This window comes from Bos indicus x Bos taurus, chromosome 10 (genome assembly GCF_003369695.1).
Source record: "Bos indicus x Bos taurus breed Angus x Brahman F1 hybrid chromosome 10, Bos_hybrid_MaternalHap_v2.0, whole genome shotgun sequence".
NCBI lineage: Eukaryota > Metazoa > Chordata > Mammalia > Artiodactyla > Bovidae > Bos > Bos indicus x Bos taurus.
In genome coordinates this window covers 100373993-100397252 of record NC_040085.1, presented here as the reverse complement: position 1 = coordinate 100397252, position 23260 = coordinate 100373993, and the positions used below count along the sequence as shown (strand labels likewise).

The 23260-nt window shown below is 41.1% G+C and overlaps 1 protein-coding gene across 1 annotated transcript in view; it reads right to left on the bottom strand.

Annotated features, from left to right (window-relative positions):
• The window catches only part of TTC8 (tetratricopeptide repeat domain 8), a 100812-nt gene that overhangs the window by 57993 nt on the left and 19559 nt on the right, over positions 1-23260 (bottom strand). The window contains exons 2-5 of the mRNA XM_027552887.1: positions 8723-8890; positions 7687-7734; positions 1778-1845; positions 1061-1546 (exon numbers count right to left, since the gene is read on the bottom strand). Coding sequence (XP_027408688.1) covers positions 1061-1546; positions 1778-1845; positions 7687-7734; positions 8723-8890 — 770 coding nt within the window. The remainder of the gene's footprint in view (positions 1-1060; positions 1547-1777; positions 1846-7686; positions 7735-8722; positions 8891-23260) is intronic.

Sequence of the window (23260 nt, the reverse complement as noted above, 5' to 3'; positions counted from 1 at the left end):
GAGATGTGCTAAGCTTGCTGGGAGCTAAGGCAGAGCGGAGCAACAACTGTCACAGCTCCGTGAATGTAACTCGCATCAATTTTCCTTTTCTCTCTAACACCCGCAAGCCAACAGCACTAGAGGAAAAGCTGGGGAACTCGAACTCCACGAGTACATTTTGCATTTACTAGAGGCACTTTTCTCCTTTTTAGGTCTCCTCCAGAACTACCTGACCACCGCAGTGGTGCCCCTCTCACGAGCAGCATATTACTGTTTTCACTCACTTATTTAACACTGTACTTTATTTAAGAGAGCATTAGTAAGCTACAATCAATGCCATCATTGCCTTCTTTTAGGGGGATTATTTTTCTCACCCTTCCCTCCCAATAATAAATGTATCTTTTCCCTTCCTAGGTTCTCATTCCTCTAACTTGAATTGTTTGCCTCAAGCTGCACTCAAGGCTCAGAATCCAAAGCTCCCCACTTTTGGACAACCGTCTTAAGATGAACTGGAAGGGTTATACGTTTGATCCAAAAGAAAAAAAGGCAGCTATTTCAATGGGGGGAGGGGCGGGGAGCGGGGAGTTACAGATTTTTAAGTTTATACATAACTCTTTTGGAAATTAAGAGGTAACAGGCAGCGAGCTTAAAAGCCCACCCCTGCGCAAGAATATACCCATCACCGACTCGATGGCCGGGAGTTGATGTTCAGGGAGGCCTGGCGTGCTGCAGTCCATGGGGTCGCAAAGAGTCGGACACGACTGAGCGACTGGACTGAACTGATACGCAAGAATACAGGACCTAACAGAGTTCATCATCTTTTCAGCGACATCTGAGGCTGGTCTCCTAGCTGCTGTCTTTCAGCATCTTTCAACGGCCGAAGTTAGCAGAGGGCGCGGCCACCGCAGTCAGGACCCAGCGGCCGCGGTCCCAGAGGATCTGGGCTCCACGCGTCCGTGCTGACCACAGGGTCACCCTCGCCCTGCGTCCTCCTCCCTGCAGCCCCCTCCCGATGGGGTCCCGGGGAGCCCCGGGAGCCCTCTTGCCAAGACCCGCAGGCCCGGCGGGGTCCGGCCGGTACCTGGTCACAAGGGGACTTCTCCAGCATCTGCGTGCACAGATCAGCGCAGAGCTGGAACCTCCTGCGCCTGAAGTAGCTCCAGGCCAGGAGCAGCGGCTCCATGTCCGAGGCCGGCGCGCCCGCGGGCGGGGGCGCGGGGCCGGGGCCGGGGCCTGGGCCAGGGGCCAGGGCGGGTGCGGGGCGCGGGGCCGGTGGGCGGGGGGCTGGTGGGGGACGGGCCGGCGAGCGGGGTGCTCGGGCCGGCGGGAGACGCGGGGGGCGCGGGGGCCGGGACCGGGGCGGCCGGGGAGGCGCAGGGCTCGGGCCGGGACCCGGGCGGGCGGAGGGCGCGGGCGGCGGCGTCGGGTCCCGCCCAGCAACGCTCGGCGGCGGGGACCTCGCCCGAGCGGCGCCCCGCCTCGCGCCCGAGGACGGGGTCAGAGGAACGCGCCGCGGGCGGAACTCGGCCCTGGGGCTTGCCAAGTCTTGGCTCCAGAAACCGTGCACCTTTGAAAAGACGACCTACTTCGTTAGTTTCGAGGCCGGTACCGCGCCCAAACGGGCAGGCATTGACTGAGACACCTCTACTGGGGTCCTCCACCCGCCCCGAGGACCCCCGGTTGCTTAGCAACCTAACGCGCGTCCTCCGCCCGTGCCAGAAACGTCCCGGGAACTGATCCTCCAGCAGTAGCTGTCCTGCTCTTCCACTTCAGTAATTCCTATACCTCTGTCACTTACCCCTCCGACTTCAGAAACACAGGGAACACCTTTCTTCAGCACTATCCCGCCCACCAGAACTCTAAGCCCTAAATCCGCAAACACTCCAGTCTGTTTCTTTAAGTCCTCGCCGAGTCTCTTGTGTCCCAATGAAAAGGTACATTGCTGCTGCTGCTGCTAAGTCGCTTCAGTCGTGTCCGACTCTGTGCGACCCCATAGACGGCAGCCCACCAGGCTCCCCCGTCCCTGGGATTCTCCAGGCAAGAACACTGGAGTGGGTTGCCATTTCCTTCAGTGCATGAAAGCGAAAAGTGAAAGTGAAGTCGCGCAGTCGTGTCCGACTCTTCGCGACCCCATGGACTGCAGCCTACAAGGCTCCTCCGTCCGTGGGATTTTCCAGGCAAGAGTACTGGAGTGGGGTGCCGTTGCCTTCTCCGAAAAGGAGAAGAACTGCTTATTCTCAATGTATTCTCAAATCTTTCATTTTACAGATGAGAAACTGAGATGGGCTCAGAGAAATTATTAATGTGCTGTCACATGGAGTTAAGGAGCTGGATTGTTATCTGGATCATTACAAACTGCTAATACCATTTGTTAATTTGAAGATGCCTTGGGGTTCTGGATTTATAAATCAGATATTTTTACTAAACAAAATAATGTATGCAAAAAATAAATTTTTTAAGGAGCTTTTAGAAATGCCATCTCCAAGCACTTGTTTGTCAAATGTTTACTTGTGCACAATGATTTCTTTATACAGTTCTAACTTTCCTCTAGAGATTTACACAGATGACAAATATCTTTAATGATTAGGAAAAGAGGCGTGAGACCAAGCTAAATCCAGGTTAACTTCATTATGTAGGGCCAGGGGATCTTTTTTCCTTGCCTTCTTCCTACCACAATGGGTGAGGCAGGAGAAGAAATGGTAACTCAATATTGAAGAACTTTCTGACCAGATCTAAATCTCCTTTAGAGATCAAAAGCAAACTGACAACAGCTTTTAGCAAAGATAAATGATAATTTTCTCAAAGCATGAGGGTACCACAATGACATTATATTGAATCCAGATATATATACCTTTCATATATATCAAAATGACACCTTTCTAAACTCAGGAATGGGTTGTGGGTAGTTTTTTTCTCCTTTACTAAGCAGTGTTTCTTGAATTTCTGTATCTTAGAGGCAATTAATTATCAGAACTGTGATTATTCCAGTTATGTTTATTGCAATTACTCCATTTTTGTTTCCCTGGAAGTGCCTCTAGAAATGTAACCTGTTCCAAAGCAGAAGCCCATTGCTTCTAGGGTTCAGGTTTTTAGGACTGTGTATGCTGGAATTGGCAGTTGGACTCAGTATTTCATGGGGCACTTTTTTTTTTTTCTGGTGCAATGTAAGTGGTTTCTCTATAACTGATTCTCAACCCTTGTTCCACTTTAGACAGATTTTCTAAACACTCAGTTCAGTTCAGTCACTCAGTCATGTCTGATTCTTTGTGACCCCATGGACTGCTGCGCACCAGGCCTCCCTGTCCATCACCAACTCCCAGAGTTTACTCAAACTCATGTCCATTGAGTTGGTGATGCCATCCAACCATCTCATCCTCTGTCATCTCCTTCTCCTCTCACCTTCAGTCTTTCCTTAGGATATATTCAGATTCATGGAAAAGTTACAAAGATAATACAGAGAGTTCCTGTATCCTCTTCACTCAGGTTCCCCTGCTGTTAATGACGTTACTATGGCTCATATGGGAACTTCCCTGGCAGTCCAGTGGCTAAGATTGCATACTCCTAATGCAGGGCACCCTGGTTCAATAGCTGGTGGGGAAACTAGATCCCTTGGATTGCAAGATCAAACCAGTCAATCCTAAAAGAAATCAGTCCTGAATAGTCATTGGAGGGACTTATACTGAAGCTGAAACTCTAATACTTTGGCCACCTGATGCGAAGAACTGACTCATTGGAAAATACCCTGATGCTGGGAAAGATTGAAGGCAGGAGGAGAAGGGGACGACAGAGGATGAAATGGTTAGATAGCATCACAAACTCAATGGACATGAGTTTGAGCAAGCTCCAGGAGTTGGTGATAGACAGGGAAGCCTGGCATGCTGCAGTCCATGGGGTCACAAAGAGTCGGTCACAGCTGAGCGACTAAACTGAACGGATGGCTCATATGACACAAAGAAGGAACCTATATTAGAATATTACTATTAACTCCACAATTTATTCAGATTTCAGTTGTTCTTCAATTACTCAGTCACAGTCACTCTTTGTGACCCCATGGACTGCAGCATGCCAGACTTCCTTGTCCTTCACTATCTCCTGGCATTTGCTCAAACTCATGTCTGTTGACTCAGTGATGGCATCCAACCACCTCATCCTCCTACTCTCATTTTAGGTCCATCCATATTGATGTAAATGGCATTATTTCATTCTTTTTAATGGCTGGGTAATATTCCCTTGTGTATATGTACCACGTCTTTTTTATCCATTCCTCTGTGGACATTTAGGTTGCTTCCATGTCTTGGCTCTTGTACACAGTGCTGCACTGAACACTGAGGTTGTATATATCCTTTTGGACCACACAAAAATAAACCCAAACAGGTTAAAGAGACCTAAATGTGAGACCAGACACTATAAAATTCTCAGAGGAGAACTTTGGCAGAACTCTCTCTGACATGAATCACAGCAATATCTTTTCCCATCAGTCTCCCAGAGAAGGGGAAATAAAAACAAATGGAACCTAATTAAACTCAAAAGCTTTTGCGCAGCAAAGAAACTATAAACAAAATGAAAAGACAACCCACAGAATGGGAGAAAATATTTGCAAATGATGTGACTAACAAGGGATTAGTCTCCAAAATTAACAAACAGCTCATGCAGCTTAATATCATCAAAACAAAACAACCCAATCAAAAAATGGTCAGAGGACCTAAATAGACATTTCTCCAAGAAAGACATACTGATGGGCAAGAGGCACGTGAAAAGATTTTCAACATCGCTAGTTATTAGACAACTGCAAGTCAAAACTACAACGAGATATCACCTCACACCAGTCAAAATAGCTATCAAAAATCCACAACAAGAAATAGCTATCAAAAATCCACAAGAAGTGCTGGAAAGGGTGGAGGAGGAGGGACCCCTCCTACTCTGTTGGCAGGAATGGAAATTGGCACAGTCATTATGAAGGACAGTGTGAAAGTGAAAGTCTCTCAGTTGTGTCCCACTCTTTGCGACCACATGGAGTGTATAGCCCATGGAGTTCTCCAGGCCAGAATACTGGAGTGGGTATCTTTGCCCTTCTCCAGGGGATCTTCCCAACCCAGGGATCGAACCCAGGTGGAGGTTCCTTAAAAAACTAAAAATAGAGCTTCCATATGATCCTGCGACCCCATTCCTGGACCTAAATCTGGAGAAAAAACTTAATCTCTTTTGAAAGGTCAGTTTCACAATGAGAGCTAGATTTCAGTTCAGGGATCCTTATTTTTTGCTCTCTAGCAACTGGGTATCTCTTTAGGTTAATTCAGTTTAATCAGATACCGAGGTCAGTGTAACTTTAAATGTGAAAGGTTAAATTTTCTTAAATGTTAAATTGAAATCACTCAGGCCATTTAACATAGAAGGCAATGGCATCGTATTCCAGCACTCTTGCCTGGAAAATCCCATGGACGGAGGAGCCTGGTAGGCTGCAGTCCATGGGGTCGCTAAGAGTCAGACACGACTGAGCGACTTCACTTTCACTTTTTACTTTCATGCATTGGAGAAGGAAATGGCAACCCACTCCAGTGTTCTTGCCTGGAGAATCCCAGGGATGGGGGAGCCTGGTGGGCTGCCGTCTATGGGGTCACACAGAGTTGGACACAACTGAAGTGACTTAGCAGCAGCGGCAGCAGCAGGCCATTTAAACTTAACCCAAAACAAAAGCAAAGTGTAAAATGAGATACCGTTTCGATCAACATCTGCTCTCTTGCATCTGTTTCTCCTTGATATGTTTCATCCTTCGTCTTTTAATTACCTGCCCCTGGATATCACAGGCCTGCAGGGTTCTCTCTTTGGCTTTCTTCTCTTCTCATTCCACAGACTCTCCATGGGGTCTCATCCATTGCCTTCAATGAGCAGATATATGATGAGATGAGTCTCAAATTTTATCTTTCCTTGATCTCTTTCTATGGTTTCTGACATGTATCTGTCTCCAGTTATCAGCAGAACATCTCTACCTGGCTGTCCCAGAAAGTCAAGCAAAACACAGACCTAAAGAAATAGATATATAAATACAATTTACTCTTTCAAGGGACAGTTGTGCACATGATTTTAAAATACTTGTAAATCCACAGGCACATGCATGAATTCAAAGATGTGTTATACTTTATGGCAATTTACCACATAATAGATAGTCATGAAATTAAAAGATACTTGCTCCTTGAAAGAAAAGCTATGACAAACCTACATAGCATATTGAAAAGCAGAGACACCACTTTGCCAACAAAGGTCCATTTAGTTAAAGCTATGGTTTTCCAGTAGTCATGTACAGATGTGAGAGTTGGGCCATAAAGAAGGCTGAGCACCAAAGAATTGATGCCTTTGAACTGTGGTGCTGGAGAACATTCTTGAGAGTCCCTTGGTCTGCAAGAAGATTCAACCAGTCCATCCTAAAGGAAATCAGTCCTGAATATTCATTGGAAGGACTGAAGCTGAAACTCCAATACTTTGGCCATCTGATGCAAAGAGGTGTGTTGGGGATTTTCTCCCTGGGACTTGGAAGCGATGAACCTGAAAGAATGACACTAGGACAGTCTCTTGCAAGGACTGACAAGTTTATTTCTGCAGTCAAGCCTTTTTATAGAAGCAGGAACAAAGAGCTTAGAGTATATGGCCAGCAGAGCACATATGGGGTTAACACCTAGTCAGTAAAAACATTTCAAGGACAGTGTGTTCTAAGTGATTCATGTGCTTATCCCATAACCTGTTTTCTCAAGTAACATCCCTATTTATTATTAAATCTTGGCACCGAGCATAACCAAAGGCAGGAGATGTTTTTCTGTCCACAGTACACAAAGCCAGGGTACTTCTAGCCCATCACCATTTTCCCAAGGACTTTCTCCTAATATGGCTATTTTGTACTATGCTTCCTAACATATCCTCCTTCTGTTTTTAATTTAAGCATAGCGGCTGCTAGTTGGACTCCATTGTGGGAAGCATGGAGTCTTAAGTAGAGACTTCTGTATCCTACAAGCAATGACAAAAAGAGCAGGGTGATTAATACATATATAAAAATATTGCTTCCTGAAAACCAAGCTCTAGGGTCTAGAGATGATAGGGTTTTGGTTAAGGTATCATAGAATTGAGTGCTATATAATTCTTCAGGTACCCTAACTTGAAAATTAGCAACTTGTTGTTTCAACAAATTGATGTCTAAACTTGAGTCATCTGTGAGATCCTGCAAATGCGCTTTAACTTTATCCCAAGGATATTCAGTGCTATTATAGGGCATGTTAGTCAGACAAAAAGAAGTAAAATTCCAGTGACAGCGTATACGTGTTTGGAAAGTCAGTTGCTGCACTTGATCTCCTAAGTGGATAAACATAGTTTGTAACTCATTAATTCGTGTTTGTAATTTGAGCTTGTCGAGTCCACAGATCATGAGAGTCTTTGTGCCAAGCAGTGATAAAATCATGATTTTGTATAGAATTATGTAAAGCCATACAGACAAAGTTCCTACAGTCACAATGGAGATAAGGCTTAAGATGCCTGCAATAATCCACCCAATGATGTGCTTAGATCGCCTAAGCCCAGTTTTCAACAATACAGAAAGAAATACAGAATCAGTCCAAGGTTCAGTTAAGTTTACGGGAAGCCATAACTCAGATTTTTGTTTAACTAGTGCAATGCTAGCATTGTGATATGAAATGGTGTGATTAAGGCAGGTATACAACGCACATGCAGTACGATTGACAATCTTGGCCGATAAGTCGATATCAAAATGCCCTACAATAAATAAGTACGGAAGGTGAATACATGATTGAATATAGCCAGTACTATTGTATAGGAAGGTATAATTAGAAGGACGAAACACACCCATAGTCCCATAAACATTAACAAAGTGCTCTAAAGCTACTGGAATTTTCCAAATGTGCCATTGTTCTGGCCCTACAATGGGGATGACAATCCTGGGTCATGAGGGTGATAAGCCCCCATTATACCAGTTCAGCAATATGTCCTTATCAGTCCAGAAACTTGTCTTAGATTTATGAAAGCCTCCAATGCTTGATCTATTAAACCAGGAGCAGTTATGATGTTCCTCCTGCTCTTGAGAACAGTTCACAAACAACCCGTGAGGTCCTCAGTCAACAAATATAAGTGTATGATTAGTATGATTTTGCTGAATTATAGAAACTTTCCCAAATTGGCCTCAACAATCAGACCAATGTAACGGTTGTATCTCCTGTTTTCTTTTCCAAGATACAGTATGACATGTAGGTTCCTCTGGTTGAAAAAGTGAGTTCGAATAGTTGGCTATCTGGCCTGGATAATGTCGCTTGGAGCCATTAAGTAACAAAGATGCCACAGCAAACATTCCCAGACGTAAAGTAGTCCCATTGTTGGCAGAGTATGCCCACCACTGTGGGAAGATAGTCATGCAAAGGGGATGAGATCCAAAACAGATAGGCAAGGTTTTGAATCCCACAGAAATATCGATTGGCTTTCCCTCACCTTCTTCACGGATTGGTCGCTTTATGGACGAGGGACTTGGAAAATGCATGCTATCATTGGTAAAGATCACAGGGGCTTCATCTACCCAATCCACTATGGGGAGAAGTGGTGGGTTGGGTATGTATGCCCAATAAACATATTTTGCATTTACCCCAGAGGAACAGGAAAGAACAGCTAACATTGCCAGAAACAGCTTCTCTGGAGTCATAGGAGTTCCAGTGTTCTTCAGTGTCTGCTCAGCCTGACGAGTCATGTTTTTCACTTGAGCCCATGTTGGGTAAGGATTCAGACGGTGGCGTTTCCTCATTGGCTCCTCCAAGGTCATTGACGAGACCCTTTTCGTCAACTTCGTCACTTCCCAAGGGAGTCCGGTCTTGGGGCCCCTCTTGGTAACGGACATGGCGAAGGGGAACCCAGATTTCCTCTCCATCTGCAATGACAAGACCATAACCCTTGCCTAGGAGTCGTAAGATTCCTGGTAGCCATTGATTAAATTGCTTATATCATATTGGTGTATTGATTTCTAATTTGCTGTTTTTGTCTTCTGCAAAATGTCTATCTGCACGAGTATTAGAATTATTTTTTGTTAAGTTTAAAAAATTTAGGGAATAAAGAGTTAAAGATAATAGTAATTCAGGGTTCATGGGATAAGAAGTGTATCTCCTCTTCCATATTCCCCCTTTCTGTTTTAATAAATGAGTTTTTAGGGTGCGGTGGGCTCTTTCAATAATGGCTTGATCCTGAGGATTATAGGGTATTCCTGTAATGTGTGTTATGTTCCATTCTGATAAAAATGAACGAAACGAATGCGAGGTGAATGTAGGTCCATTGTCTGTTTTCAAGACAGAAGGAATCCCCATAATGGGGAAGGTGAGTAAGACTGCGAAAATGGTGTGTTTACTGGATTCTGAAGAGACAGGTACTGTCCAGATAAAGTTGGAAAATGTATCTATTGAGACAAAAAGTAAACAAAATTTTCCTAAGGAGCAGTGAGTGAAGTCAGATTGCCAAAGGGAATTAGGTTGTTGCCCCCAGGGATTAATTCTTTAAATTGTAGTCCGTAAATGCAGAGGGGTGTAGACATCATAGGTTTTAATAATATGCCGTGTTTTAGTGAGAGGAATATGGTATTTAGAGTGCAATCTGTTGGCATTGGTATGAAGATTAGCATGTTCATCATTGGCAGACGTAAAAATGGGAGCTATGAGCCCGTCAAGGGCATCATTTCCTGCGACCAGAGGGCCAGGTAAACCTGAGTGAGCACGTATATGTGCAATAAAGAAAGGTTCCGTACGTGAGCGAATTAAAGCTTGAGTCTGTGAAAAGAGAGTATATAATTCTTCATCTAGGTTGTATAAAAAGGCAGTAACAAAATCAGGAAAAAGGGAAGCAAGGTATTTGGAATCAGTATATACGTTGAAGGATAATGGTTGAAGTGATAAAAGAGCATATAAAGCATACAACTCAACTCTTTGTACTGAAGAATAGGTAGTGGGTAATTTCTCTTTGATATCAGGGCTGACAATCCCTGTCAGGCCTTTTTTGTTGCCATCAATGAAATAGGTGGGTGCATTGGAAATAGGCTGGGATACAATGATATTAGTTATAATGAATTTAGTACATTGTAGAAAGTCCCATAATTTTCCTTTCGGCAAATGAAATGAGATAACATTTTGAAAATCATTTAATGCCATTTGCATGGTCAAGTTATATTGTAAGGCAATTTGCAACCTTTTTTGTCAAGGGGACGTGTATTGCATATGGATTAAAGCCAGTCAAAGTTTGTATATGGCTTTTTCCTGACATAATTAATTGCCCTATTTTTTCAATATATGATACAATTTTTTTAGACTGTTTAGTGTGTAAATATACCCATTCTATTGGGCTATGCTGAGCTATAATTGCAGCAGGCGAATGTTCAGTGGGGAATATATATAAAGAAACTGGTTGATCATAATCTAGCTGAGTTGAAGACGATTGTTGAATGTGTTTCCATTAAGGCCAGTTCTTCTTTGGCCTCTTTTTTTAGTTGCCTAGGGCTATTACGGTCAGGGGATCCCTCTAAAATTTTAAATAGATTTTGTAAGGCATAGGTGGGGATGCTGACAGATGGCTGTAGCCAATTAATACCTCCTAGCAATTTTTGAAAATGATTTAACGTGTGTAGAGACTGCATAGCAATTTGATTTTTTTGAGGTTTGATTTTAGATTCTTCCATAACATGTCCTAAATAATTAAAGGGTGCTTTCCATTGAATTTTATCTGGCGCAACAAGCAGGCCATGATTTTGAAGAGTAGTAGTAATTTCATTGTATAATTGTTGCAAATAGAGTTCAGATTCCATAGACAGAAGTATATCATCCATGTAATGAATTATAAATGTAGTAGGATATTTATCTCTAATGGGTTGTAATAAAACAGATATGAGATATTGGCAAATGGTAGGAGAGTTCATCATTCCCGGAGGTAGCATCTTCCATTGAAATCTTTTAACAGGAGCCATGTGATTTATAGAAAGAAGGAACTGAAAAGGCAAAACGTTTTCTATCTTTAGGGTGCAGAGGTATAGTAAAAAAGCAGTCTTGTAAGTCAATAATAATTACAGACCATCCTTTTGGTACCATAGAAGGGGAGGGCAATCCGGGTTGTAAGGGCCCCAGAGGTAACATGGTATTATTAACATTTCTTAAATCTACCAACATTCACCATTTTCTTGATTTCTTTTTTATTATAAAAACAGGGGAATTCCATGGGGAAAATGAAGGTTCTATATGAACTTTTTGTAATTGTTCATTAACTAATTGCATAAGAGTTGCCAATTTTTCTTTAGTTAGGGGCCACTGAGGTGTCCATATTGGGATATTAGATTCCCAGTCGAGGGGTAGCAGTGTTAACTCAATGGCCCCCATTAAAAAGGTTCATTTAAAGAAATTGTGGCTTTCGTTTGTTCGAGAAAATTCTGTCCCCATAAATTGATTGGGATATTAGTAATATATGGTTTAAGATAAGCTACAATTTGATTAGGGCCATACATTTGTAAATAGGGTGTGTTGACAAAAGTTTGTGTGGCATTAGCTTTATTTATTCCTAATAGTCTAGAAGGAGCCATAACCTTACCCCAATCAAGGGGCCATTCTGTAGCTCTAATGATTGAAATGTTAGCTCCGGTATCTAACATGCCTGTGAAATTTTTTCTCTGTATGCATAAAGTAAGCATGGGTTTCTGATGTTCCTTTAATAAGGTGGATAGTGCAGCAGTAAGGTTGGTACTGCCAAAGCCTCCCTGCCGAAATTTATTAGATGCCTTCATTGGTTTGACATATGGTAAAAGTAATAATTGTGCGAAATGTTCCCCTTTTTGTAAGTATATATTTCCCATTTTCATAACATTTACCATAATATGTATTTCCCCTTCATAATCTTTGTCCATAACACCGATCAATACCATTAAACCTCTCATTGTGCAGCTATTATGTCCCAAAATTAGTCCCATTGTCCTGGGTGGAATCGGGCCATAATATCCAGTGGGAATTTTGTGGGGGTTGTATAATTCTATTAGTTCCATATTATAAGGACTAGGTATATCAATGCAAGCACTCTTAGATGTAGCTGCTTGTAGCGTCATAACGCTAGGTCCTCCTTTTGTAGCGGGGCTAGAGGACGGCCCCTTTATTAGTTTCCCTGTTGTTTTTGTTGTGCACCGGGGGTCGAGGTGTTTCCATCCTTATCAAATTTAGAATGACATTCATTCAGCCAGTGGTACCCCTTTTTACATCTTGGATATACTCTTGGGGGTTTCTTCTTATTAGAAGTAGTATTATTTTTTCTGGCCTGTGTTGGTATGTGGCATTGTTTTTTCATATGGTTGGTCTTCCCACAGTTAAAACATTTGGCATTAGCAGTTTTTTGTACATCAAAGGTTTCCAATGTCGCCAATTTTGCTCTATGGGAATTAGATCTGATATCCTTATAAGCTTTCGAATATTCCATAAGAGAGTTAGTCTCTTGAATTGGTCTAAGCATGGATTGATATTCCTCATTAGCGTTTTCAAAAACAAGTTGTTTTAAAATAATATTTTGTAAAGTTACATCCTTAATAGATTTTTCAATTGCATCATTTAATTTTCCTATAAATTGAGAATATTCCTCCTCATGTCCTTGAATAATCTTAACAAATGAACCATCAGAGTTAGCACTATCAACCTTTGCCCATGCCTTGCAGGCAGTTTCTTTAATGAAATGTAATATCTCAGCTAATTGCGCCATTACATCGGCCATAGTCTTTGTTCCAGTCAGTATACCATAAGTTAAATTGGCAGGGTTACCATGAGGTTGCTGGTCAATCATCAGCTGTTGGGCCTCATCATTAACCCATATTTGCCATTGCAGTAACTGTTGAGGATTTAAAGCCATCTTTGCTACTTGAAAAAAATATGGCGTCCAATGGTCAGCCCATCCTCTGAGAAATTCCATACAGTAAGGAGAAGTAGGTCCATACAGAGTACAGGCTTTCTTAAAGTTAGACAGCATGCCAAAAATCTACACCGTCCCAAGAATTTTGACCTTGGATGGGTTGATCAAATTGTATTGGGAAAGCGAAAGCACAAGCAGGCATCTCTGGAGGAGGAGTGAAGTGGTTAGTACGAGCAAGGTTAGCAACTGCTGTTACAGGCAGAGCAGAAGGAAAAGCCTCAGATTTGGGCTGTCTGTTGAATGAAATGATCTCCGTTCTAAGTGGCTTCAGTTTTGACACATCCTGTATATATATGTCTCTAAGTTGTTTTTCTAAGGATTGTGTCTGATTGAGCATAACATTCTTATATTTCAAAGCACCTTGCATATCTTGTTCTTTAAGCTCATGTTTATGTAAAGATTGAATAGTTTTTACTTCCAAATCAATGTCATATCCTTTGATTTGTTCTATGACAGCCCATATGAGTGACCATGTAACCCTTGCCGATATGCTCGCAAAACATTATTTTTAACCCTTTTCTATATGTCTAGATTGAGTGTCCCCTCTTCTGGGAACCATAAATTGTTCCAGTAAAATATGATAGCAGTCGTTCAATTGATCTCTTGAAACATACCATTTTGTTTCAAAAAATGATGCATTATAGAAATGAAAGGAATCTTACTGCTATGTTGTCCCATCCTGCTTGCCTCTTTCTGCAGGGCTCGTCGCTTTGTTCAGCCTTCCTTTCAAGTCGCTGTTCGGGCGCCACTTGTTGGGAATTTTCCCCGGGACTTGGAAGCGATGAACCTGAAAGAATGACACTAGGACAGTCTCTTGCAAGGACTGACCGGTTTATTTCTGCAGTCAAGCCTTTTTACAGAAGCAGGAACAAAGAGCTTAGAGTATACGGCCAGCAGAGCGCATATGGGGTTAACACAATCAGTAAAAACATTTCAAGGACAGTGTGTTCTAAGTGACTCCTGTGCTTATCCCATAACCTGTTTTCTCAAGTAACATCCCTATTTATTATTAAATCTTGGCACCGAGCATAACCAAAGGCAGGAGATGTTTTTCTGTCCGCAGTACACAAAGCTGGGGTACTTCTGGCCCTTCGCCATTTTCCAACGGACTTTCTCCTAATACGGCTATTTTGTACTATGCTTCCTAACAAGCTGACTCATTGGAAAAGACCCTGATGCTGGGAAAGAGTGAGGGCAGGAGGAGAAGGGGACGACAGAGGATGAGATGGTTGGGTGGCATCACTGACTCGATGGACGTGAGTTTGAACAAGCTCTGGGAGACTGTGAAGGACAGGGAAGCCTGGTGTGCTGCAGTCCATGGAGTCACAGGAAGTCAGACAGGATTTAGCAACTGAACAACAAAAGATGTTCTTTTGGAATTTTAAAGTTATAGAGTTCTATTACTGGCAGTTGCATAAACCACTGATTCTGGGGTAGAAATCTTTTTCTAACATGGATATTATCTGAGGTAACAGGTATACAGTTTTTTTTCCTGTTGTTCAGGAAGAAGTGATACTGTGATACCCTGGGACTCTATATGGAAAAGGTGGCTCATTATTAGCACTAGCATAGGACTTACTCTGCTTTTTAAGCTAAAACAAAAGCCACGAGATAAATAATTCTCAGCAATCTATAAGCAAATCACCACTTGGTATTACTTTAATAAGAAGTCACTGACATTTATCTATATACCAATATAATGATCACTAACAGTTACTCAGTCTTACTGTAGGTGAATTAGGTTCTACATCTGCCCTTAAATCTTCTAACTAACCCTGCAAGTTTGGTATTATCTCAATCTTACAGGGAAAAGAACTGAGAATTAGACTTTGTTGTTTGCTCAGCTCATAAGTGGCAGAATCAAATTTGAATTCAAGTCATTGAACCCAGGTCTCCTGCATTGCAGGCAGATTCTTCACCATCTGAGCCACCAGGGAGGCCCCAAGATCCTACACCCTCAACCAAATGTGCAACGTGTACTTTTGGAAGCAGAAGATACTCTGGCACATAGCACCGTCTGTACTCTTCATGCACTTTCAGGATTTAGTGCCTTTGCACTTGTTAGTCTGTACCTGCGATGTCTTTATGTCCTTTCCCCATGCCTGTTGTCTGGTTGGTATAGATCCAAGCCAAATGTCAACTTTATTTGAACTCCAATTCTCCAAAGACCTCTCTGCAAATATTCTCAGTACTCTTCCTATAAAACTTATTGTGCTACATTGTAATGCTTGTGTTTTCCTAGTAGACTTTCATATTATTCAACCTTACAAAATCTCATAGATGTTTGTTGAATGACTAGCTAAGTTCAATAGATGCTATACTTTTCTTACTAAATGCAAAACTAAGAGTTACATTTTGAAATAAATAATTTAATGCTTTAATATGCACTTTGGCATCTATTTAAATGTTTGCTGCTACTGCTGCTAAGTCACTTCAGTCGTGTCCAACTCTGTGCGACCCCATAGACTGCAGCCTATCAGGCTCCCCCGTCCCTGGGATTCTCCAGGCAAGAACACTGGAGTGGGTTGCCATTTCCTTCTCCAATGCATGAAAGTGAAAAGTGAAAGTCAAGTCGCTCAGTCGTGTCTGACTCCCAGCGACCCCATGGACTGCAGCCTACCAGGCTCTTCCGTCCGTGGGATTTTCCAGGCAAGAGTACTGGAGTGGGGTGCCATTGCCTTCTCCAATTTAAGGAGCTCATTTTAACCATTTCAAAAACTTAGTGCTATATAACTTTTTTCATTAAAATACCAAAGCCTTTGAAGATTAGTCTATGTAAGTATAGTTTTCCTAAGGCAATTTGAAAGTTATTTTTCTCTTGAAGGGGATAAAAATCAGACAAGTTGGTTTTTTGTCTTTATTTTTCAAAATGATCAGTTTAGGACTTCTCAGGGGTTACAGTGGATGGGAATCTGCCTGCCAATTAAGGAGACGTGGGTTCTATCCCTGGTTTGGGGAGATACCACACGCCATGGAGCAACTAAGCCGGTGCACCACAGCTACTGAAGCCTGCACGCCCCAGAGCCTGCACAGAGCCAGTGCTGGGCCCGCATGCTACAGGGACTAAAGCCTGCATACGCTAGGGTCTGCACAGAACCAGTGCTGGGCCCAAATGCTACAAGGACCGAAGCCCACATGCCCTAGAGCCTGTGCTTCGCAGCAAGAAAAGCCACCACAACGAGACGCCCACACACAGCAGGAAAGAGTAGTCCCCGCGCAGCAATGAAGACCCAGAACAGCCAAAAAAAACAGTTTAAAGATCTTTATGCATTTTAAAGGCAACTTAATTGTACAAACTATCAAAATATTCACTTACTTTTAAGAAAATGGATATATTTTTTCTAATACAACTTTGATATAGGTATAATTCCAATATTGTTAGATAAATTATTCTTAAGATCTCAAACTTTTTCCAGATAATTTTATAGACACATCACATGTCTTCTTGACTCAATCCTCTTAATAACTTCTCATTTACTCACCAAGCATTTATTGAGTGCCCACCTGTACCAGACACTTTCTAAACTATGGGGATGTAGCAAAGACTCTCCTCTCTCATGGAAGGGAGAGAAAATTATAGCTGTTGGTAAACTTGGATAGAGGAGCCTGGCGGTCTGCCCACCATAAGGTGATGAGGTTCGACATGACTAAGAAACTAAACCACCACCACAAACCAGGAATATAAGGATTTTCCCTTGGCATGTTGTCAAAGTGGAAGTGTTAGTTGCTCAGTCATGGCCGACTCTTTGGAGTCCCATGGACTACAGCTTGCCAGGCTCCTCTGTCCATGGTCTTGTCCAGTCAAGAATACTGGAATGAGTTGGTGTTCCCTTCTCCAGGGGATCTTCCCAACTCAGAGATCCCAGGTCTCCTGCATCTCCAGGCAGTTTTTTACCATCTGAGCCACCAGGAAGTCCCCTTGGCTTGTTAGAGTATCCTATCTTAAACCACACTCCACAGAACAACCTTAGATACATCTCCATTAGAAGATGGGACAAGACAGGCTAGCACCACTATTATTTAAGATTGTGCAGAAAATTATAGTCAATGCCATGAACATAATAATACATTTGGCTATTGGAAGGGCAGAGCCAAAGTTATTGTTTGCCAAATGCAGATAATTGCCTTTCTAGGAAATGTTGTTATGTAGGAAAGCTCTTGGTGTTTTGTTTTTTTTTTTTTTTATGTGTATTTTGTATTCCATAGTTTACTAGACACTGATTCGGTGATTTTTGAATGCTACCTTAATTATATTGCAAATTATAGCATAGAATGAATGCTGTTTCTGGATTGTCTATTTAAGGCTAGTGATATGAAGGTCAATATTTAAGAAAGTGTATCACAGCTTTAATTACTAAAGCTCTCTTTATAAATCTTCACATTTTCTCACGTCTTCAAGCCTATTTTAGCCTTTATTTGCAGAAAAGCTATTTTATACCATGAAGTTAGTCACAATCAAATATTACTGGCATTTCAAATACTTGAATGATAATTTTTCATAAACTGATGGGATGTATTCTCTTCACTCTGTTACTGCCATTATAATGTCCAAGTTGAAAAACACTGTAAAACTAGTGACTTCCCTGAAAATAAATAAAATGCTTCTCGATTCCTGTACATGAGCGACCTTACATTGACCTCAAATAACTGACCATCTGCCAAGACCTGTTTTCTTCTCTCTCGTGACTCTCCAGTGAAGCCATCACTTGGCCAAAGCCTCAGAAACGTGAAAATGCAACGATTCAGTGTTCCCTTTTATTCTAAATTTGCTTGTTTCAGTCTGAATTTTGCAGGCAGTTACACATCCCTGAAGGTGAGCATCTAGGTGTTCTTAGGAACGTTTACCGAGTCTCTCTGATTCATATCACACACGACAGCCTAAACAGTTTTAAACTAAGCACATAAAGACAGGCTGATTGCATTCAATTGCTTTTTCCATCAAGCTTCTTGTACTCCAAAAATCAGATTCTGAAGTCTGAAAACAAATTAATTTAAACAATTGAAGTAAGCTTACAACTCTGTTGGTATAAATTCTATTTATGTGACAACCACTTCTGGCTCCATCTCATCCTCATTCAATTGAACATGATCTGAAAGAGTGCCTTATTTCTACTCATTGGGAAGGGGTCATGAGGATCCTTTTTAAATTATTTTTAAAAAGAAAAATAAACCTAGTTTTTTTTTTAGCTAAAATAATGGCATTTTGATCAAACCAAAATCTACAGGGAATCCTGGTATAAAAAGTTTAAATGCAAACTGAAAGTACTGGTTTTTAAAGTGCAATATGCACTATATTCTGACGTCCCTGCTCGCTACTTTGGTCTACCACAAGGACACTTATATACACTTATGACAGAAGGGCAGTGAGTAAGGCAGTATCTTTGATTTGGCCAGAGTACTGCTCTTTTTAAAAAAAAAACAAGTTCTAAAAGGCTCTAACACCACCATCCAAACTCTCTACCAAGATCTGAAGGTCCTGCAGGTCCTAGCTCCTGCCTGCTTCTCTGGCCGTATCTCAGCCCCTCTGACTTGCTTACTCGGTTCACTGGCCTCCTTGCTGGTGCTTGTCTGGGCTTAGGGTAGTGTTTGCTGACAGCCACTGTATATTTGCCTCGAGGTAGCCATCTACATCACGCTGTCCGTTCATAAAACTCCCCACTGATATATCACTTTATTAAAGAGGTCCTCCCTGAAAACCATTCCCATTTCATCTCCCTGCCACTTTTTTCTTTGTAGCATCTGTAACCACCTGATATATTTTACATGTATGCATGTATATATTTACCTCTCTCTCTACCCTTACGCACTCTTCCCCAGAAAGCAAGCACCTAAAGTAGAAAGTTGACTGCATCCTCAGTGCCTAGAATAGTGTTTGGACATAATACGTGCTCAAAAAAAAACCCAAATTTCTGAATAAATAGCTTTCCTTCCTATAATATTATACTAAGTAATACAAGTTCTGGTTTACTACTTAAGTTTTAAGATCTAACTATTAATTAGCATCTTGATAAACGTTAAGACTTGGTAGTATAGATTATTTAACTGAACATAATACCTTATCATCAAACCAAACATAAAACAGTCATCTCAAGAATTTCTGCACCTTTATGCCAATCTCTTCACAATGCCTGGCCTTGGCCCTGAGTCAGTAACAGAGTGCTACCCTATGGCGTCCTTCCCAGATGGAATTCAGAGAGAAAGGCGATGAGAGGGAATCCAGAGGAGTCATCTGCCCAGCACACCCACTCTCGTTCCCAGCCTGACCGCCCATCCCTGAGTCTCTGCTGGAACCTGAGAAGGTCGAGCAGTGAGTTAACTTTTCCTGCACGGTGGAACATATTTTTGTCTTCTCGTGAAAGTCTCATATTTATACTTCCTGGCATTCCCCTTTTCCCTCCCTCATATTCTGAAAAATTTTCCACTTTACTCTGGACGTTCCAAAGTTTTAAGCATTTATAGAGTGTTGAATTCCCTTACATAATTCCTTTTCCTGAGGATACTGCGGCAGATTGTATTATTGTCCCCGGTTATCCATGTACCCCCTCCTCTGCAGGCAGGCTAAACATCCACCCAGCACCGCCACGTGACTGCCCTGGCCCCATTGACATTGGGGTTGGCCACGTGACTTGCTGCGGTCAATGGATTATGAGAAGAAAAAAACACACTCTGTGTTCTATCAGAATCTTCTAGAGCCTTTATGGTTGTCTCTTACTCTTTCTCCTCTACTTCTTCAGCCTGAGTTTTAGGGTGAAAAGACGGATGGAGCCAAGCGCAGCCAAGCCACAGCTCTGTACAACTGCCAATGTGCGATGTGAACCAGAAAGAAAGGTGATTGTTGAAAGTTACTGAGACGTTTGGATCATTTGTTACAGCAGCAAAGCTGACGAACACTGATACCTTCATCCTCATTTCTTTGTCTCCCATAATTGGATTTTGGACATCTACTTATACTAATTAGCAAGATATCACTAACTCCCACATGAATGACACTACTAAATTTTACTGAAAGTCATATAAAAAAGAAACATAAATAAATACCCTGGTCCTAGATTGAAAGATCAGATACTGATGTTTCAGTTCTCTTCAAATTACCCTGTAAATTCTGTGTTTTTTTAATAACTAGAATAGTTGAATCTGACAATCATCAGGAAGAGTATCTTCCCACCCCCAAAAGTGAGAAAGAATAATTATAAGGGGGATTTGCGTTACAAGACCCCAAAAACCTACAGTAAAGCTATAGTAATTACAGCAAGGATGTATCTGAACAGGTTCACAAAGAGATCAATGGAACAAAATAGAGAAGCCAGATATGGTTACAGATATGTGACAGCTTAACATATGACAAACATGGTATTTCAAAACAGTAAGGAAAAGATAGCCTTTCCGGCAGATTGTGTAGGGGATAGTTAGCTTTCCGTTTGGGGAAAAAAAATGAGTCAACTCACCAGTGTACAAAAATAAAGATCTCTTGGTTAAAACAAACTCCAAAAGTAAAAGAAAAAAAGTTAGGAAGATTTTTTTTTTTTTTTAAATCTTGGGTAGACGGAATCTTTACCAAACAGGCCCCAAAACCCAAAAATTTCCATTGAAATGATAGGTTTATTTGACTATAAAACCCATTTTAAACTCCTATAAAACAAAAGAAACTAAGAATAACATTTTCCTAAAAAACTGTAGGAGATAAAGTATAAACATATTTGGAGTTGATCCACCTCCCTATTAATCAGAGAAATAAAAACGAAAGCAGCACTTCTTTTTCACTCAGTAGATTAGGAAAAGTTAGAAAGATAAAAAACTGTGTCGGTTAGAATACAAAGAAACCCTTTCATGCCCTATAGAATTACTGGAGATTCTGACAGTTTCTTTAGAAAATAATCTAAAGATTGAAATACAGAAAACCTTTGATCTCACTTTTACTTATATGTTTATTTTTTTAATCTCACTTTTAGAAACTTAGCTTTCAAGGAGAAAAAGAGCATGCCTTTAATATATCTTCAATTTTTATAGTGAAAATCAATGTACTACTTTTACAATGTAAATTTTAAAATTTAGTATCAGCCTTCTGGTCTCCATCCACCCCGTGTGCATCTCCATTCTTTTTAATAGCCTCACACATTCCAGGAATGTCCTCCTTCTCCTTTACCAGTTATCTACATACCAAAATTTAGGCCCAGCTTAAACTGTGTCTATTCACTAAATCTTAACATTCCTCTAGAGGTTACTTGCCGTCCTACCTTACACAGCATTTTTTATATCCCAAATTTAACCCTGGGCTTCCCAGATGGCTCTGTGATAAAGAATCCGCCTGCAATGCAGGAGCCATGGGTTTGATCCCTGGGTCCGGAAGATCCCTGGGAGAAGGGCATGGCAGCTCGCTCCAGTCTTCTTGCCTGGAGAATCCCGTGGGCAGAGCAGCTCGGCGGGCTTCAGTCTGTGGGGTCAAAAAACAGACACGACTGAGCAGCTGAACAACAACAGCTTTAACACTGTTGCACACCCTAGGATCTAGTCTGGGCCCATTTCTTTAGGCTGCTGCTGGTGTGTGGGGTTCTTTACAGCTGAGCTGCCCGGGAAGCCCCGCTTTTAGGCTAATGCTCCGAGTAACTGTTCAACCTTGTTCACGTTGTAACTTGAAATTTCTTCACAGCCTTGTAGCAGGGAGCTCAGCCGCGTGCTCTGTGATGACCTAGAGGTGTAGGGTGGGACGGAGGCCCAGGGAGGTGGGGGTGTGTACACGTGTGTACACATTCACCGCGGATTCGTGGTGATGGATGGCAGAAACCAACACAGCACAGTAAAGCTGTTATCCTCCAATTAGAAAAAGCAACATGAAAAAGTTTCCTCTTCACAGACCTGCTCAGGAAAGAAAGGGAAAAACAAAAAAAGGACTCACTGAATGATGAATTCAAGGAGCCTGTTTACCCTGTCAGCTTCTAAAACTCCCTGACTCTACAGCTTCCACTGTGTGAACCCTGTTGAAATATTTGTCAACAGAAACAATCAGACATTCTTAATGGTTACTTTTTATAACCAAATTTTTATTTACAGTCCTGCATATTGCCCGATCTTTAAAAATTAATACAAAAGGATTAAAAAAAAAACCTCTCAGCAGCAAAAATTAATTTGCAGGAATGAATGTGTTTTAAGATGTGCGAGTATTCAAAATACTTCATTGTGACCTTTTAAAAAAAATTTCAACCTGTAACCGATTAGCTGATTGTCCTTTGAACAAAGTTGATTACTATGAATGAGATTTTTATTCTGTGCATTCATAGAGAATGGTCTACAGAATTTAATAAACATCATAAACAGACTAAAGATGCTGCCACAAGCTTTTGTTAATCAGAGATTAAAATAACATTATAAGGCAATAGTGTATAATCTTTTTATTACCCCCTCAATCACCCCTCATCCAAGGCATGCCTTGAGAAATTATGTGTACCAAACTATAGTTATTATTTTTCTATTTGTCAATGCTTATGAATAAACATTTTATATTAAAATTTCTTTATTATTCCAAAGATACTAATATCTTGGGAATTAATTAATTGTTACTTTAAAGAGGAGAAACCCAGCAGCCACCACCTTAACCAAGCCATCAAAGTCAACCAGAAATGGAATGCAGAGTTAGCATTTTTCCTCTGCATACGATGCACTGAGATGGATACAACACTGCTTTCTGTGTTACTCCCAAGAATGTATAACCTGAATCTAGTAAAGAGAAAACATCAGATAAAACCAACTGAGCAAAATAAATCATCTGTGTTCTTCACAGTGTCAAGATGATGGAAAAATATTCAGAAACTTTTTCCAGATTTAAAGAGACTTGAAAATTTAATACAGCATGTAAATAGAATCCTGGGTCAGATTTTAAAAGTTTTCCTATAAAGGCTATTAACTGGACAATAAGCAAAATTCAAATAATATTCATAGTTTAAACAATAGTATTGTATCAATGTTTATTTGGTGATTTTAATAATTATCCTATAATTATGGAAGAGAATGTCATTTTGGAAAATAATACACACTAAAAAAGGGAGTTATGTCTGCAAATTACTCTGAGAGAGTTTACACACACACATATGCATATATATATACCTGTATGTGTATATACATATTTCCATACACACATACGGGGAGAGAGAATGGTAAGGAAAATGTAAGTGCTAATATTCAGGGCATCAGGAATATGGATAAAGATTAAAATATAGAGAAATTCTTTTATCATTTCTAACCATCTAAAACTATGTCAAGGTTAAAATTAAAAATGAGAAGAACACAAAGACTTCATATTCAAATTAAGTAACCATTGTATCCAAAGTGAGGT